The 19,176-nt window shown below is 36.9% G+C and overlaps 1 protein-coding gene across 3 annotated transcripts in view; it reads left to right on the top strand.

Moving 5' to 3' along the window:
- The window catches only part of EPHA3 (EPH receptor A3), a 360,579-nt gene that overhangs the window by 324,384 nt on the left and 17,019 nt on the right, over positions 1 to 19,176 (top strand). For all 3 annotated transcript variants that reach the window (XM_086675678.1, XM_025913295.2, XM_086675679.1), the window contains exons 14-15: positions 8,628 to 8,777; positions 10,297 to 10,490. In XM_086675678.1, coding sequence (XP_086531804.1) covers positions 8,628 to 8,777; positions 10,297 to 10,490 — 344 coding nt within the window. The remainder of the gene's footprint in view (positions 1 to 8,627; positions 8,778 to 10,296; positions 10,491 to 19,176) is intronic.

The following is a 19,176-nucleotide window of genomic DNA, read 5'->3' as shown; positions in this document are numbered from 1 at the left end:
TTTATATGGTATATTATATAAAGTGAATGCCAATTCTTGAGCCCCCAATTTCATTTTAAGGATATAATTACCTAAACAGATTTGAGAAATTTGAGAAAGCCAGATGATTTGGTTTTGGTTATAACCTTTATTTTTCATTTTTTTTTCTTTTTATTTCTGTCCTGAAAATGCATACTGAGTCCTAAGCAGTTAGATTTTTATATTGGATAATAAGCTTCTGCCTTTTGTTACATTGCCCTATAGCCCATTAGCAACTATTTAATTTTTGGAAGATAAAATCAAATAAAAAGTTGTCACAGGCATTGTGTGTTAAGCAAATAAAAGAAAGAAATCTTATTTTACATAATAACATTTGATTTTTTTCCTGTGTAATTTTGCCTACTTGATATCCAATGTATTCTATGATAGCTTTATTTTACCTAATTTCATTTGTAAGATAAGAATTTTTTTTTTTAAGTGGCTAATGCAAGTAGTTAAAAGCTAAGTAGTTAAATGCTCCTGTTCAGGATACCTCCATTCTAAGGACATAAATAATAGAAAATATGAACCTTGATTCTGTAGTCAAGGACTAAAAACTATGCATATCAAAAACCAGTGTGATGCAGAAAGAAAATTATATTCTTTTGATAAGTAGTATATGTCATATGTCATTCACCTAAGAATGAAAAAAAAATACATAAATATCTAATCAGTGGCCTTCATATAGTAATGTGTTTTAAGCTTTGAACCAAAATAAATAATGTCAGTCATGACTTTTATTCCCTACTCTCTGAGAATCAGTATGAACATGCCTCGTGTAGCTTCACAAAATAAAGCCACATATTCAAAAATCGGGAAAGGCTAGAAAATTTAGTAATCTCAATTGTCAATGTTGCATCAAAATTTAATGAGCGATCTGGTACTCTCTAGTCACCCAATTCAGAGAGTTAGTTACCGCAAATATTTTAACACATGAAAACAATTTATCTAGATTTATGTGGAGAAAAATCATAGCTATAATTTTGGAGTGGAACTTAGTAGTGAGAAGGTTGTATGTAATATATTACACACCATCTCTAGCACTAACAATTTTCTCTAAAATGCATCATTCATTCATGCATTCATTCATTCCATATTTGAGTGCCTACCATATGCCAGATACTGTTCTAGGGCAAAAGGACCCAGCAGTAAATAAAACAAAGCTATGACCTCATGAGTTTACATTCTAGTGTGGGAATTCAGGTAATAAACAAACAAGTAAAGTTACAGCAAGGCATAGAAGTAACATGGAGAATGTGGGTAGTGGCCGAGTGTGTTATTTTAGTTAGAAAGATCAAAAAAACAAAAGAAAAACAAAAAAACAACAACAAAAAAAGAAAGATCAAGAGAGTTTCCCTGAGAAAATGACATTAGAGCAGTGAATTGGAGAGAGTGAAGGAACAAATAATATAAATATCAAGGTTAATTAACCAGATTTACTTTGTTTTAACTATGTTTTCAATTTAATAAATTAATTTTAATCATTGTTCTAAGTCCAACAGGCTCACTTTGCAAGAAGACAAATTAAGTAGTCAGATTAATGATTTAACTCAGACTAAACATCAGGCTAATAGTGACTGGTCTAGTTTGTAATGTTGGTGAGCCCTGGAAGCTTAGCAAAACTCACTTTCTGAAATTATTTCCAGTTCACTGTGAATATTCCACATTTTAAAATATGTGATGACACATTGCCTGAAGCTTTTCCCAGGTTCCCCAAAGCCATTGACCAGCCCCAGATTCCTTTGGTATTGGAAAATACAGCGGTCTTTTTTTTTTCTTTTCTTTTTCTTTTCTTTTTTTTTCTTCTTTTTTTTTGGGGGGGGGCCGTGGGGGGACAGGAAGTACAGCAGTCTTGATGTCCTAAGTCAGTCTTACTTCTTGATGTCTGGAATGACTAATAATTCGATTCATTTCTGCCCTATCACCCGTTTTCAATGATAATTCTATATGTCAGGGTTAAAATACACTCCTGTGATTTTGTTTTTCTTTTTCATTTGCTGACCATTGCTCTGGAATCCCCCTATATTTCAGGCAGGTATTTACTAAACATAGACCTTTAAGGGAATCATTGCCTTGATGTCTAGTCAGAATTGTCTTTTGGATATTATGAGGTTCTCTGGATATTATGAGGTTCTCAGCCTATCATTTCATCTTTCCTTATTTTTCAATCATCAGTATTAAACTTACTCAAGTTTTGCGCTTTTTTGGTTAATTACTAGAATGAATCTAATATTTCTATTATTTTTATTGCAATTATATAATATTCTTGTACACTGAATAGATCTTTCTGACTTATTTACTTATAGCATTGCCTCTTTGGAAAATTGCATTCCGAGTGCTAAAAACACACACTTTTAAATGAATTTCTTTAAACAAAATTAAGGTTGAGTATGTATAAACCACAAAGTTTAGCATTGAAAACCTCACTGAACTCTGAAACATTTTTAACCTTATCCATAAATTTTGGCATTGTTTTTGTTGAAGACAGACATTATATATCAGAGGAACTAATTTGAAAATAACAGATAAATTACTTATTTGTATTGCATTACCTGGGTAGCCAGAGAGTAACTTAGATTTCAAGGTGAAGATTTTCCAATTTTTTAAGAAATTCTTAAACATTTCACATAATGTTGAAACATTTCAAAAGTTCAAGGGATAGGCTTTGCTACCTAAGAGATCATCTGTCTCTGATCTCTTGTGGCAATCAACATCTGCTGAAACAATTCTCTCAATGGCTTTTAGATTTGAACTACTGGGGATTAGAACAGATGCTTCCCCTGGGAGTCTTCCCGGCTTGCCCTTCACCTTGTTGTCTAGTGTTGTCTACAGTGAGTGAAGTTTAGGCCCTTACAATACATAGATGCTAAATCCTAGAGTCAAATGATTTATCTCTATGGTTCCACTTTTAACCTGAGAAGCCAATATTTGCCTCCAGGTTAAACACTCAATTACTTAGGGTTTACTAAGATAAACTCTCCAAAGTCCTTTGTCACTCTAAGTATGACCTGACAGAGCTCACCAGCAGGCAATGTGAACTGTGGATCCGCAAAGCATTTACTAAATCAGCAGGGAGAGATTTGTGTATATAATTAAAGAAAAATTGGGGCAGATATGAGATATTATGCCTTAATGTCCAGAGAGTTCAGCAATTATACTCCTTTTCTTAGAAATCAAGACTTGAAGCCCCCTAACCCATAGTGAAGGAGCTGACTTTAGTTGAGCGCCTGAAAAATTCAGGCTCTTAGCCAAATGTCTCATTTGAACTGTCTAAATTCATTAAGCTTAGAGAACTGAATTGCAGGATCTTTTGAGAATAGGTTTACTCTAACTGCTATTTCTGGACAAAGTGAACAAGGTTTTGGACTCCTTCAACTAATCCTGGATTTGAGTGTAGCAATTATGTAATTCTTCTTTCCAGAAAATTCCTAGCGTCTTCACTTGCACCATTTTATTCTTCTCTTTTAAATTTTCTGTAAGAATTCTATAGAATTCAATCCAGATATGACACTCAATAGGTATGTAGTAGCCAAAGCTTACGATCATCTTTAAGAGTCCAACATAATTAACATTGAAAATGTCAGCATCCTTGATACACATGTAGGTTTAAGACAGAAATTTGAAAGTTGAAGGAGTAGACCTAAGAAAGTTGTTCATAGGTCAGCACAGCTGTTAGAGATATCCCCCACGATCCTATGACAAGATGTGAATGACAAGATAGCTGAACAGAGAAGTTAAGAAACTTGGCTAAAATTAAACAGTATGCTAAAATTAAGCTGGAAACTAAAACTCTTGATTTCTGCTCAACTTAAAAATGCAAATGGAACAATGACTATAAATTCCCCTGCACCCCCAATTACTGAGTTATACAGGATGAGACATCACACTGGGAGAAACTGGCCCTAGGTGTGGGCTTCTAAATATGGGAAACAAGCATTAACTTCTAATTCTTTTATAGAGTTCCCGCTGCAATTGAGGCTTTAGACACACTCCACATACTGTGATTCTGAGCTTGCCCCAGGCAATTGCAGGCCTTTCTCAAATACATAAAAATCTGGGAAGCTTACATGTAGACATAGAGAGCACCTTAAGTAAATGTGGTCATTTTACAACGTATTTATATATTGTAAAAGAACACATCGTCATAAATTATCTTTATGGTAACGAGCTGTGCTTTACAGTACTCTGAATGCCCAGTAGCATTTTACCAACCAAACTTGAAATTGTCAACTGATTTCAGAGTTTTAGCTCATTAAGGACAGTTGTACTGGAATAGTTTTACTGTGGCAGGAAAGAAGTATGGCAAAGAGGACTTTTTGTCTCACTGAATCCATATTTTTGGATAGCCCACTGCAGGATGTGTTTGGCAGTTATTCGAAATGCATCTAAAATTTCAAAATACACCCCAACATATGTAATGGAGAAAGCAATTTCTGGACCTGAAAAAGAAAAAAAAAATGTCAAACAATATGAGCTTGAATTTGTTGAGGTGGGGAGTAGGTGGGTGTGGAGAGGAACTTTTGTGATCAGTCAAGAGAAAAAGTATGAATAAACTCTACAATGGGCGACTTGTAAAAAATTTAGTCAATTCTTGGGGCGCCTGGGTGGCGCAGTCGGTTGAGCGTCCGACTTCAGCCAGGTCACGATCTCGCGGTCCGTGAGTTCGAGCCCCGCGTCGGGCTCTGGGCTGATAGCTCAGAGCCTGGAGCCTGTTTCCGATTCTGTGTCTCCCTCTCTCTCTGCCCCTCCCTCATTCATGCTCTGTCTCTCTCTGTCCCAAAAATAAATAAACGTTGAAAAAAAAAAAATTTTAAAAAAAAATTTAGTCAATTCTTATAGATTCATTTTATTTTATTTTGATAGTCTCAGATCTACAGATATTTAACTTGAAGGCAGACAGCCTTATCGGGAAGTTAGACTGTACTAAAATGTATGGGTTCTTCTTTCATCCATGTTTCAGAACCGAATTGGGCCCTCAAGGACTGGCATCCAGTGTCTATGTCAATGACATTTGTGCTTTTGTAGCCACAGATAGTGTTTGCTCTTGAAGTAAAAACTTATTTTTTACTAAACTCTTTGGTCATATATACCTCCATTTAATAAAGAAAAGTTTCACTATCAATAGGAAGTTATCCTATTTTTGAATAAAAGAATGGAAGAAAGGTAAAAAGAAAGGAGAAAATAAAATAACAAAAACATTAAAAACATAAAAATAATTAAAAACAGAGGAAAATATCTCAAAGAGATACTGTTATATTTACCAAAACCCAAGTATAAGAAGATTAGCTCTGTTGAACTTGACCCTTACTTGACAAGAACATAAATAAAAATATCCATGGAAAGTACAGGAATGGTGTTAAAAAAAGAAAAAGATAATTCCATTTAGTCTATATAAAACCCCAGATAAATCCTGGACCTCATCTGAATGATTTTCCCTTGCTAATTAAAGCTTGTCACATACCATCTAAACCAGTAGTTTTCAAGTGAGGATAATTTTCCTCCTAGGGGATATTTGGCATTGTCTTGAGGCATTTTTGGCTGTCACAGTTGGAGGGATGCTAATGTTATCTAGTGGGTAAAGGCCAGGGATGCTACTAAACATCTTTCAATGCACAAGACAGCCCCCACAACAAATAATTTGGTCTGAAGTATCCGTAGTGCTACTGTAGAGAGAGCTTGTTGTGAAATTACCTAACATGTGTAAAGAATGTGTAAAAAATGGGAACGAAGATCAAATATCCCTCTCAAGTACTTGATAATCTCTCCTATCCATACTGGACTGCAAGTTGCATGGGGCAATGTAGAACACATTGCCATTTGTGAAAAAAAAATATGCAATATGCAATATGCAACAGACCAGCCATCTGCCACAAGGCCTAGAATGTTGAACTTTGAGATATCACAAACAGAATGCAATGAATGGTATGACTTTTACTCCTGTTAAAATGTTATTCTCATTTGCTGTCGATCTAACACTTGAAATTTTCTTTTCTCCCAGTGCTCTAAATTTTAGACATGCATGGCCATTTTATTTTTGATTTTTTAATTTTGTTTTGCTAAGATGTCTTTGGAGTAAACTCATAAATAGACATACTCACCTCGCAGTTACATAGGTCATTTACTTTCAGTCAGCGTATGAGTCTCAGCCATGCATTAATTTTTATGTTTAAAAATTGTATTTACTCATCCTACAAAGGAATAGTGTAATATTCATATTAAGAAACAATAATGTTTATTAAGTTATCAGTGATAAATTTAGGTTTTAGGCTGGTAGAGTACCTACAATACTAATATTGAAACAGTTGGTAGAAGATGCATATTATCTATGGGGCCAAATGAAAATCTTTAAATCATTCTTCAGACTCTAAAATTTTTAATCCATGCAATACCCTGGGAGATATTTTCATAATTTTGTAGATACTGTAAAAACTTGTTGTTCAGTAATTCTTATATTTACTATTATTATGGAAATAACAGCATTGTTAAATAGCATGCTTGGAAGGAAGACATAAATAGTATGATTTTTTAAAGCTATTATTATGCTATTCACAGGTTCATTCTTAGTATTTATACATTTTCTGAAAAACTAGGCTCAATGTATTATTTTCTAAAAATAGGCTGTAAATGCTCAAAATCATTAAATATCTTCAGTAAAATCTACCACTCTAAGCCCATAACATGGTCCTCTCTCTCAACAAATACACACATACCTCCAGGAAACAAGGTTGTAAACAGGAGAGCTTGAAAGTCGGACTCCTGTTTTAAACTACGGGAATGCAGAGATAAAGGAAGCAAGCCTATAACTCCTCTGAACATCCCAGTCTACACGAGATAATTAAAAGGTAGAAGGATCACAGAACATGGAGTGACCAACTTGGCCTGGAACATTTCCAAATGTTCCACCAATGAGTTTACATTTGACCAGGATGTTCAACTAAGTTTACTAGGTACAGAAGGCAGACAGGGAAAAAAGCTTCCCAAGAAAAAACAGAATAGCACGTATTTAGGGAAAGGTAATTCAATTCAAGTCAGTGAGCACTTGTTGAATGCCTACCCGGCACATTTGCCAAGATAATGTGTCTAAGCAAGACCATTGCTCTCTGCAGTGAGTACAGGCTCATGGGGCTCATGCTCATTATCTTCAGCTTTATGATCTATTTAGCTTTTCATAGGCAGAGGATTTCAAATTATAGTTTGGGTACAAGAATTTTATGTATGGCAACATATAGGACAAAGCTACTACTTGTATGAAAAACTTGTACATCCTGTAAGGCTCAATCCATATGTGACCTCCTCGGTCTCTCTAGTGAGCATCTCAGGCCCTTGTTCTGCATCACAGCTGTCTCTGCTACTGTTCCTAACTCACTGCGAGGTCCATGACCGGCGTGGTCAGCATCACCTGGAGCTTTTTAGACACGCAGACCATGGTTACACTCTGCAACTACTGAATCAGAATTTCCATGGGCACAAGCTCCAGATGATTCACATACATAGTAAAGTTGGAAAACAAAGTACTAGATTCTTATTTCTTTCTGCATTTCGTTATTCAAAACAACTAATTATCATTCCTATTTGCGTGATATTTTCCCAACAGAAGGGCTAGTGTGTTATTTATTTTTGTCTCACCCGGAGTGACTAGCATAATACTTCCCATATGGTTGCTAGTCAACACATTTTTATTAAACGTATTTATTAAACTGAGAGCAAATTCCATGGGAGTCATACCTTCATACCTCCCATAACTCAGAGAAGCAATATTCTCCTCCAGACTATAAGTTCTGGGAATGTAGTCATTATATCTATCTGGTTCATATGGTGTCTACCTAGGACATGGAAGGTACTTCAGCCATTAATGATGCAGTGAAGCACTGGGTACCGAAGAGAGTTTTTTAGAAGTATAATTTTATTTTGAATTTATTTAGTAAACAAATGTCAACGAGAACTTTTGTGTCGAGGAATGGTATAAGTTCTTTACAAGTATTAACTTGTATTCTGAACTAAGATTGCTTGGTCAAGCATAAATCTATGCTAAATCAATAAAGGTTGACTCAGGATACCTCATTCAATTCTAAGATAGTATTTAGCACATCTACTTTGGGTCACTGTGTTGCACATGAGTAATTAATGTGCCATAGTTGATATAAACCAGCAGTAGTTGAGCAGTTTTTAAATGTTTGCCTTTCCTTGATGATTGGAGGTAAACACCTCAGTACATGGTATGCCACTCACTTCTGCTTAATATTAAAATAGAATATCAAGGGGCAGCTGGGCGGCTCACTTGGTTGCATGTCAGACTTTGGCCTAGGTCGTGATCTTGCTGTTCCCGAGTTCGACCCCGCATCTGGTTCTGTGCTGACAGCTCAGAACCTGGAGCCTGTTTCAGATTCTGTGTCTCCCTCTCTCTCTCTACCCCTCCTCTGCTCATGCTCTGTCTCTCTTTCCCCAAAATAAATAAACATTAAAAAAAATTTTAAATAGAATATCAAGATATCTCAGCAGAAACCCATATTCCACTTCAGAAGAGAAGCACTCAACTGCAGTCGGGTTTTATATTATATGTTAACTAGTTTATGCATTGATCGTGCATGTACATGATTTTATATTAAAAGGGAGGCAAGATCCCGATCCGATGGACATCACCAGAAGCTATAGCTTACCGCAAGTTCACGTCAGCCAGCGATGTGTGGAGTTACGGGATTGTTCTCTGGGAGGTGATGTCCTATGGAGAGAGACCATACTGGGAGATGTCCAATCAGGATGTAAGTATTTGTAGTCAATGAATTATGGGTTCAGATTAAGAGATCAAGCTGTGCAAGGAAGTGGAGCATAATGAAACCAGGTGGCTCCCAGTTTGTGACATTGAAACAGAATACTTAGAAGAAATGAAATAGTTTCCAGGTCTTGCAAGGATATTAATTGAGTTGCTTTTACAACTTTACATGTTTTCCTTAAGCAGGGGTTTAGAAATGAGAGAAAATGAAGACATTTGTCGCAAGAATGTAAGGAAATAAGTGACCGCAAAGATAACCAAAACGTTATAGGGGACTGTTTGAAGTATTTTTGCTACAAAAGTGCTTCTATGTAATATTAATAAACCACATTACTGCCACCCTTCGTAGGTTTAATTAATGATCTGTGCCATCATTTTGTTTCCTTAAACATAGTATTTCCCAAAGTCAGACAAAACAGCCAATCTGCAGTATGTTGTTTCTCTTCATGTATTAAACTTGCACACGAATTTAGCTACACACCCTGAAGTGTCTGGATGGAAAAATGATCTTTAACTTTCTGTGGTAACTGTGATGTGATTTTTCAAAAGGATTTGTGTTTTTGTAAGTGATGCTTTGCAAATGCTTCGTAAAAGGATGCTATTGACATGGGATCAACACTCAGAGATTTTTCTTTATGCTTAGCCGGAGACTATGAGCTGGATCTTACAGATTCCTAAGATGGAAAGCTGAGATGCTTTTAGTCATTTCCTACTCACTACATACAAAACCACTTTTACTGTATTTGGATATAAAAACCTTTCTGTACTTCTCTAGTCAAGCTGTTTTCTGTGACAGTGCTGGGAAAATCGGACTCTTCTACGTCTCTATTTTCCCAATCTTCTCTATATTAGAGGATCTCAAAGTGAGGTCTCTGGACTACCACCTCTAGCGTGGCCTGGGAATTTGCAGTAATGCAAATTCTCAGGCCTTCCTCGAGACTGACAAATCAGAGGAGAGCCATCTTTGTATTAATAAGTCCTCCAGATTATTCTGATACACAGTAAGTTTGAAAAATCACTGTTTTGGGTGATTTAAAAGTACAAATACAAAGTACAAATAGTTACTTCATGGTTCAGCACATAGGATTTTACCTAAGGAATTTACTATGACTTGAAAGGTACCGTTTGAATTCAGTCCAACTGAAATCTGCAGACTTTCTCTGCACTCATTCATATATGAACAATATTCCACATACATCTGTATTACCAAGTAATAGTTTCTTTGTAACTCTGAGTTTCCTATAACATAGAATGTTTCTTTTGATTTTATTCTGCAAAGTATCTTTACAAACGCTTCTTTCCTACATTCACTTTCTCTGTCGATCTTCCTGTGTATAACATTTCCAGTTATGAATAATCTCTTACGTATTTGATAAGCTGTTATCCTTTCCAGCAACTAAATGAGAACTTTCTCACTTAACTTTAAAATATTCATCTTGGTGTGCCTTGCCCATGGAAAATGAAAGGAGTCTCAGCTCTTAAGTCCCTGGAAACTGCTTCTCACACAGGTGATCAAAGCTGTGGATGAAGGCTATCGGCTGCCGCCCCCCATGGACTGCCCAGCTGCATTGTACCAGCTGATGCTGGACTGCTGGCAGAAAGACAGAAACAACAGACCCAAGTTTGAGCAGATTGTCAGCATTCTGGACAAGCTTATCCGGAACCCGGGCAGCCTGAAGATCATCACCAGTGCAGCAGCAAGGTGACACTTAGATTTTACATTCTGCACTCACTCTGAAATTGATGTATTTTCTATCTCCAGTGTATTAATGTTTTTTTTCCTCCCACCTTCCTCATTGCATTCTTTGAAACTTGTATTCCCGAGTAATGGAGAAAAGTGTCTTTTTTTTTCTTTCTTTAAAAAAAAATCTTCCAAGAGGAATTATCCATGATGGTAAGATTCAGAGATATTTCTAACGTCCATCTTGACTAGGAATTAGTCTACATTCAGGCTTATGTTTAAGTCTTTGGAAAATAGGAACCCCAGACACATAGCTCCTTTTCACTCTCTACTGTTTAAACAAAATTATTTTAAAGGAAAAAAAAATGAAATCTTGAGTGGTGGTAAATCCTAGTGAAGTCCTGATTCATTCCTCATTTAAAATAAAGCTTCAAAAATAAAAATGCTTCTAAAATATTGCACCGGCTAGCAGAATGCAGTTTCCCCCACCGTGTAATTAAACAAAGTTTGTTTAACCCATATCATGTGCCAACAGCTTTGTTAGACATCGTAGAGAAGAAAACTGAGAACGAAAGTGTTGGTGTCCCCAGACTGCAACACAAATGTCAGTACATGATAGCCATAATGCAACCCAGAATGCATGACATCCATTAGGTTTTATGCATCTCCCGCCTAGTTAAGAATCACTCAGTTCTCCTCATGATGTTGGGAAATGGCAGTGAAAATGTATCTTAAAAAGTGCAATTAAAGAAATAGGGAAGAAGAGATGAATTTTGCCAGGGGCCACGAGAACAAAGAAGTGTTAATATATTTAGTACTTCCTAGTGAAACTAAAGGCAAAGCTAACTGTCATGTTTAATGATTTATATTCTCATTGTACATATAAGAGAACAATTCTTTTACATTCTAATGATATGTGCTCTTATAGGACGGTTATATGGTTTTAGTAAAAGAACTACACTTCGTGTGCCTAGAAATCCACAGTATTAAGTGACATGTATAAATGCTACATAGTGATGATTTACTGTGACTCATGTGTAAAAGATATAAAATACTGCCTTACTGGTAAGAATTTCTTTCTTTTTTGCTGTCTTTATTGATAATCACCAAGAATTATGACTTTCAAACTGATAGAGCATTTGCTGTTGCACTTTATAATCGCGTATATGATTTTTTTGACATTAAAAGGAACCATTCTTTTGAACATACATGATCCAGCTTTTGCACTATATTTGGATAAAATGAATAAGGGGAATCTGAACCAAAGTCTTAATATCAGTATCTAAAATTTATAGATTATTTGTTGAAAATAGCATTTAAGGGTCACTAGATTCAACTTGATGACATATTCTTGTAGGAAAAACTACTCATAATTTATCCTGTAAGAATGAATCTCTATCCCAATCTTCACAGAGAGAAACTATAGACTCTTTTGGATATCCAACTGACAGTTTGACAACCAACAGCATAACAAACCCATCCTTCCCTGAGCCATAGGGTCCTTGTTTTGTACCCCGAAGCCATTTCTTTTTATCCTTACTCAATATCAATCCTAGAGAAAAAAAAAAACTCCACATTTTTCAATTATTTCCATATCATAAAGAAAACATTCAGACCATTTCCATAGGATGGTATTATCAATATAAAAACCGACCCATCTAATAGGATCAAGGGATATTTAACTCCACTTCTGCATGGAAAAATGGTGTTAATATCATATTGTAGTGTGCCAGGATATCCAAATTTTAGCATACTTCTTAAGTTCATTTTTCCATTCTTATTGAAATTTAATATTATTTCTCTTAATATATATTCTTTTTTAAATGTTTATGTATTTTGAGAAAGAGAGAGCAAGCGTGAGCAGGGGAGGAGCAGAGAGAAAGAAGGAGAGAGAATCCCAATCAGGCTTTGCTTAACTAACTTAGCCACTCAGGCGCCCCTCTCCTAATATATATTCTTTAATACTTGAATAAATTCTGTGTATTTTGTCAGAAAACATGTAATTTTCGTGAAAATATTTTTCTAATAAGTGTCATACATCTTGATTCACTTAAATATAAAAGTCTTAGAAATTATGTTTATAGGTTTACTTATTGCCATTAAAACACACAAGTGGGTGGATTGCATCATTGTAAATTTATTAGTAACAAACAAGTTGCCATGCAACAATGTCAAGAAAATATTTATTTTTCCTTCAGAAAACTTGCTTTCCCACTTTGACAATGATTATTTCATCCTTTATCATAACTGATTAAACTCATTCCCTTCCCCCTATAATTTTTCGGTGATGCCCTTGCCACACACTTCATCAAGAAAATGCAAGCCATCAAATGGGAAATTCCAGCAGCAAAACAAAAAATGACTGGTGCCCGCACCCGTGCGTCTTATCTTTTTCTCCCCCTCTCTTTCTCTAATTACAAGAGAGGAAGAGAGGAAGTGTCCCTCTATTTGTCAGAGGCAAATCCTTCCTTTCTGTCCCTTGCTTCCCTCTTTCTCCCTCTCCTTCTCCCTTGCATATCCAGGTCCTTTTGTTGGCAGAACCATTGTTATAGAAATATGTTCTATTACATTGTTTCTCAAATTTCCCTGGCAAGAAGAATCACTGGGAGGAGCTAATTAAACATTCAGCTATCCAGGTCTCACCCAACTACTGATCCAGAATGTCTAGGAAAGGGGAATGGAATTTGGATGCTTGATAAAAACTTCAGGTGATTGTTGTCATAAAGGCAACTTAGGAAATGCTGTTTACCAACATTACCTCTGCCGGCCTCACATCTCTGCCAACTCCTTCCTTATTTATCTGCGAGCCTTCATGGCCATACTTCTCAAATAAGTTTCACAGTCATCTCAAACTTAATATTCTGAAATTTTATGTTTTTATTTTCTCCTGGTAGCCTCGTCCTTCCACCACTTTCCTAATTTAGTTTAATATACCAGCACCTATTCATTTGCCCAGTCAGGATTAGACTAATTCTTCGCACCTCTTTCTTGCCCTCCACACTTTGATTCTAGAAGGTCACTGGATCAGCATGATCCGTCCCTCTCCCTTTCCACTGCAAACCCCATCTGCTATGACTGTTTACCCCTCTGGCTGAGACACTGCAGTGGTCTCCTGACTTGTCGCCCTGCTTTCATTCTTTCATTCATTCTTACTTTCATTCTTTCATTCATTCATCTTTCATTCATCTTTGCACATAGCCTTCTGAATTTTCTTATCAAAATACATGGAATTTGGGGTGCCTACGTGGCTCAGTAAATGACTCTTGCTTTTGGCTCAGGTCATGTTCTCATGGTTTGTGAGTTCGAGCCCCGCATTGGGCTCTGCACTGACACTGTGGAGTCTGCTTGGAATTCTGTGTCCCCTGTCTCTCTCTATCTCTCTCCTGCTCGTGCTGTCTCTCTCTCTCTCTCTCTCTCTCTCTGTCTCTGTCTCTCTCTCTCTCTCTCTCAAAATTAATCAATAAACTTAAAAAAATATGTGATTTAATTTCAGTCACCTTTTTATAACCAATTTTGAACTGGAAAAAAATCTAGACTCTTGTTGACAACGTAAATAGCCCTGCTTTTCCGATGTCATTTCTTTTATTCAAAGGTTACTTTCTTCATATTTCAACAACTGTTTATTGTATGCTAGTATACATATATGCTAGTATACTATGTGCTAGACATGTGTAGACTCTGGAGAATGCTGGAGAAGGCAAAAATGGTCCCTACCTTGCCAGAGCTTAAAATACAGAGGATGTACAAGAGACATTAGACAAGCACAGATTATAGGAAGGAAATAAATAGATAGTTGTGATAGATAGTAAAAGGGTGATTGGGCAAGAACCCTCTGTGGAGAGACATTTGAGCTAAGACCTAAAGAAAGAAAAAGAGCCGGCTGTTTAAAGAGCCCTACCCCCCTCCACACACACACACACACACACACACACACACACACACACGCACATTCCTAAAAAAAAGTACTCGGCATAAGAAAAAGCAACTGCAAATGAGTTTGGAGGGTTCTAGAAAGTGGCAGAAGGACAACATAACTGAAGAGCAGTAGGGGAAGGAAGAGTCTGTCATGAGTCTGAGAAAGCAAACAGAAGCCAGAGCACTTGAGGCTACCCAGGCCATGTGAGGACTTTGGAATTTTTTTTTTTGAAAAACATGAGGAATCCATTAAGGCATTTAAAGCAGAGAAGCAGCGTGATTTGATTTACATGGCTGCTTTGTGGAGGGAGGGCGAAAAGTGTGAAGAGAGGGGCATTGCAAGCTTCCAATCTCTGTGCCACTTCCACTTAAATAACACTCTAGCCTCAGTGGCCAGCGTCAAGTTCCTTCAGAAGGCCAAGGCATTTCAGGTATGAAGACAGTAGCACATGCTGTTCTCCTTATGTTAGATTCTCAGTTTCGTCCCTTCCTCCCTCTTCTGCAACTTGTAGTGATTGAGGCATTCTCTGTCAACATCCTGTAAAGGCCCACACCATTATTTTTTATACAGAGTGCCATCACAGTTTTAACTCAGTTGTGTGTTTTCTCTTTTTAAGTCTCTATTTCTCCGATAATCTTAAGCCCTGTGAGATTCGATGCCATGCTTCTCTTGTATTACCAGTAGCGGGTTGGTACTGGGAATTCAATAATATCTATTAAGTACATGAGTATACATTTTCTAAAATAATAAATGTCCATTTCAATAGATACACGATTTTTAGGGAATATTCTAGGGTTTTTTTTTTCTATTCATTGTGTAGGTTTCTGCAGATGTTAGTCATAATACTAAAAGCTTAAAATTTCCTTCTCAGCAAAATTTCATGTTTTTCTGCCACCTCAACTTCAAAAACATCCTCCTCCAAACACACTAGGAGCCCATCACAATCTGAGTTTGTGAATGACACCAAGACTTCAAGTTTCTGAATGACTTCTCTAGATCAATGTACAGAGTTATGCCTAGAAAGTCCTATGGAAAAATAACATTATTCTATCATTCCTATAGACATGATGTTTTCCAGAGTCATCCTGAGTCAAGTTAGTTTTGTGGCAAACTTTATTTCATATATTATTACAGAAATCCTTCTATAATGCATCATTTCACTTCTGAGCCTTCAGTAGAGTTGATGATTCGTAACAGAATCTTTCCCAGAGAGTCTTACACTAAGAGTTTCTTGGTGAGTATCACTGCTGGAAGTGGCAAGGTATATGAGCCCGTGGACAAGGTGTGCCTACTAAAAACCTACTTGGATGTTGGAAACGGTGGTAAGGAGAGAAGGGAAGTTATATTAAATTTTATGCCATGTTTGTCTTCTAGTAATTGATTTCTTTTCCTAAAAGTAGTATAATTGGAGGAGACATACATGAATTTGAAGTTTAGACAGTACATCACTATGAAACCACAGATGTTTTATTTAGCAGTTACTTTGTGCAAGGCATTGTACTATGCCCTGTGGTGATCAGTTGCAGAGAAGAAGTACCTTCTGAACGGTGGATGAAATTTCTGTGAGCACATAACAGCGTTAATACTAGGGGAACACTGTGCAAAAAAGAAAGACACACAAAAACTTAGGATCCTTCCAAATTTTATTGCATAATACAATTCTGCTGGAATATAGTATGAAGAAAGGGCCTGATCGATTATTTCATCATATAATGGAAGATTTAATGTCATTAGAAATCTGGGCTTTGGGGGCGCCTCAGTGGCTCAGTCAGGTGACTTGATTTCAGCTCAGGTCATGATCTCATGGTCCGTGAGATCAAGCTCTAATCAGGCTCCACACTGAGCGTGGAGCCCACTTGAAATTGTCTGTCTGTATGTCTGTCTCTAAAAAAAAACAAAAAACAAAAAAATGAACTTTTGTCTTTGAGGAAAAGAGGAGCCATTGAAGATACTTAAAGGATATGTAGTTCTGTGCCTATGGAATAATTCTCTGGCAGCTATACCTAAGAACTGGAGGTGAAGAGGTTCGTAATAAGGATTTTGAAGGTGATTGATTTCAGTAGTCTAAGAAAGGACTTCCTCTAGAGTAGAGCAGAGGAAATAAAAAGAAAAGATGTGAATTCAAAAAAATTTCCTGAAGTATTATAGGACATGGTGGCCAATGAGATGTGCAGAGTGACAGGGAAAATATCGGAGAGTACTTCCAGGTTTTGAACATGGAGGACGATAAGAACAGTGCTTTCGCTGACAGCATAGGAAGGGCATTAGGAAGAACAGGTCTGCAAGGCAGATGAGCATTTTGGAACAATGAGACCAAGTCCTACAAGAAACTAGAAGTTTACATCTCAAACTGGGGAGCCATTAAAACTGGATAATCAATTTAGAACCTTCTCTCTATAAAGAAAAAAAAAAACCTCATAGAAACTTGCTTAATAGTACAAATCTCAATCTAGGAATGCTAGGTTTTACCATAAATATACCTATTTTTTCTAAAATTTTAATTTCAGGTTAAAGTTCTCTTATCTCATGGGTTTTGAAGAGATTTTTTTATATTTTTTTAAGTTTATTTATTTTAAAAGAGAGAGAAAGAGAACGCAAGGAGGAGAGGAGGAGTGGAGAGAAAGAACCCCAAGCAGTCTCTGCACCATCAATACAGAGCCGGTTGCAGGACTCGAACTGACACACCATGAGATCAGGACCTGAGCCAAAATCAAGAGCCAGACACTTAACCAACTGAGCCACCCAGGTGCCCTTGGATTATCAAGAGATTTTAATCTCCAAATAGAGATTTTAATCTCTGAACACTCCAGGAATGTTGGTTCATACAGGTCGCCAATGAGTCATCCCTCCTCCCAATCTTCCAGATTGAACTTTTGAGCTTCTCCTTGCTGCCTCTGGGGTGCCCTATTATCTAGGAATCTTTCTGAAACTTCTAAAATGCCTCAGTCATTTAGTCCAGAAGTCACTAACTAAAATGTGTGCAAGAACCAAGAAGATAATTGAAATGGGTATATGCTTCCATGCTATGTAATAGGATGCGATGGTAGCTCATGGGGATTTCAGGCACCTTATGAGGGGATTGTGGAGCCAATTAATGCCATTGGATGGAAATCCTAAAAGAAAAACAGTATGCAACATTCAAAACTATCTCAAAACAGTAAGTCACTGCATAAACTTCTACCCAGAGAGAAAGAAAATGGTCTCTTTAAGCTGTGGGGAACAGTACCAATCACAGAGCAGAAGAATATGAAATGGTTAGTAGAAACAAGGAATAGAATTACAAATGTGACTTAGACCATTACGGAATCCACAGCTCAAGGAATTTTCCAAAAGTGGATAGAATGAAGTGTGTTATCAAAGGCTGCTGAAGAGTGAGCAAACAAAAATACAACTGAAGACGGGGCGCCTGGGTGGCGCAGTCGGTTAAGCGTCCGACTTCAGCCAGGTCACGATCTCGCGGTCCGTGAGTTCGAGCCCCGCGTCGGGCTCTGGGCTGATGGCTCAGAGCCTGGAGCCTGTTTCTGATTCTGTGTCTCCCTCTCTCTCTGCCCCTCCCCCGTTCATGCTCTGTCTCTCTCTGTCCCAAAAATAAATAAACATTGAAAAAAAAAAAAATACAACTGAAGAAAAAAAGCCATTCAGTTAAACAGTGAGCATAACATTGGTTTCTTTTTAGAGGAATATTTTGATTATTTTAGAGTGATAAATGAGATACAAAATTTTAAGAGGTTTAGTTATAATTAAATAATGAATAAGCAGGGTGAAGACAGTGTTTTTGAGAAATTTAGAAAAAAATATAAATATAATGCACATGTATAAAATGGTAAAAATAAAACTCCCTCCCGTTTTAAGAATTGAAGAAATCTTTCTTAAAGAAGTTTTTGACAAGCTGTATTAGAAAGCTGTAATCATCAAGACAGTATGGTACTGGCACAAAAAAGACACTCAGATCAATGGAACAGAATAGAGAACCCAGAAATGGACCCATAAACATATGGCCAACTCATCTTTGACAAAGCAGGAAAGAATATCCAATGGAATAAAGGCAGCAAATGGTGTTGGGAAAACTGGACAGCAACATGCAGAAGAATGAACATGGACCACTTTCTTACAACCATCCACAAAAATGAACTCAAAATGAATGAAAAACCTAAATGCAAGATAGAAAACCATCAAAAGCCTAGAGGAGAAAACAGGCAACAATCTCTTTGACCTGACCCACAGCAACTTCTTACTAAACATGTCTATGGAGGCAAGGAAAACAACAGCAAAAATGAACTACTGGGACTTCACCAAGATAAAAAGCTTCTGCACACCAAAGGAAACAATCAACAAGACCAAAAGACAACAGATGGAATGAAAGAAGATATTTGCAAATGGCATATTAAATAAGGGGTTACTATTCAAAATCTATAAAGAACTCATCAAACTCAACACCCAAAAACAAATAATCCAGTGAAGAAATGGGCAGAAGACATGAACAGACACTTTTCTAAAGAAGACATCCAGATGGCTAACAGACAGATAAAAAGGTGTTCACCATGACTCATCATCAGAGAAATACAAATCAAAATCACAATGAGATACCACCTAACACCTGTCAGAATGGCTAAAATCAACAACTCAGGCAACGACAGATGTGGGCGAGGATGCAGAGCAAGAGGAACCCTTTTGCACTGCTGGTGGGAATGAAAACTGGTGCAGCCACTCTGGAAAACAGTATGGAGGTTCCTCAAAAAGTTTAAAATGGAGATACCCTATGACCCACCAATTGTGCTACTAGGTATTTAT

The sequence above is a fragment of the Puma concolor genome, chromosome C2, assembly GCF_028749965.1.
Source record: "Puma concolor isolate L17-30 chromosome C2, mPumCon1.1.hap2, whole genome shotgun sequence".
Taxonomy (NCBI): domain Eukaryota; kingdom Metazoa; phylum Chordata; class Mammalia; order Carnivora; family Felidae; genus Puma; species Puma concolor.
The sequence above is the reverse complement of the archived record's forward strand: the minus strand, read 5'-3'. Positions and strand labels throughout refer to the sequence as shown.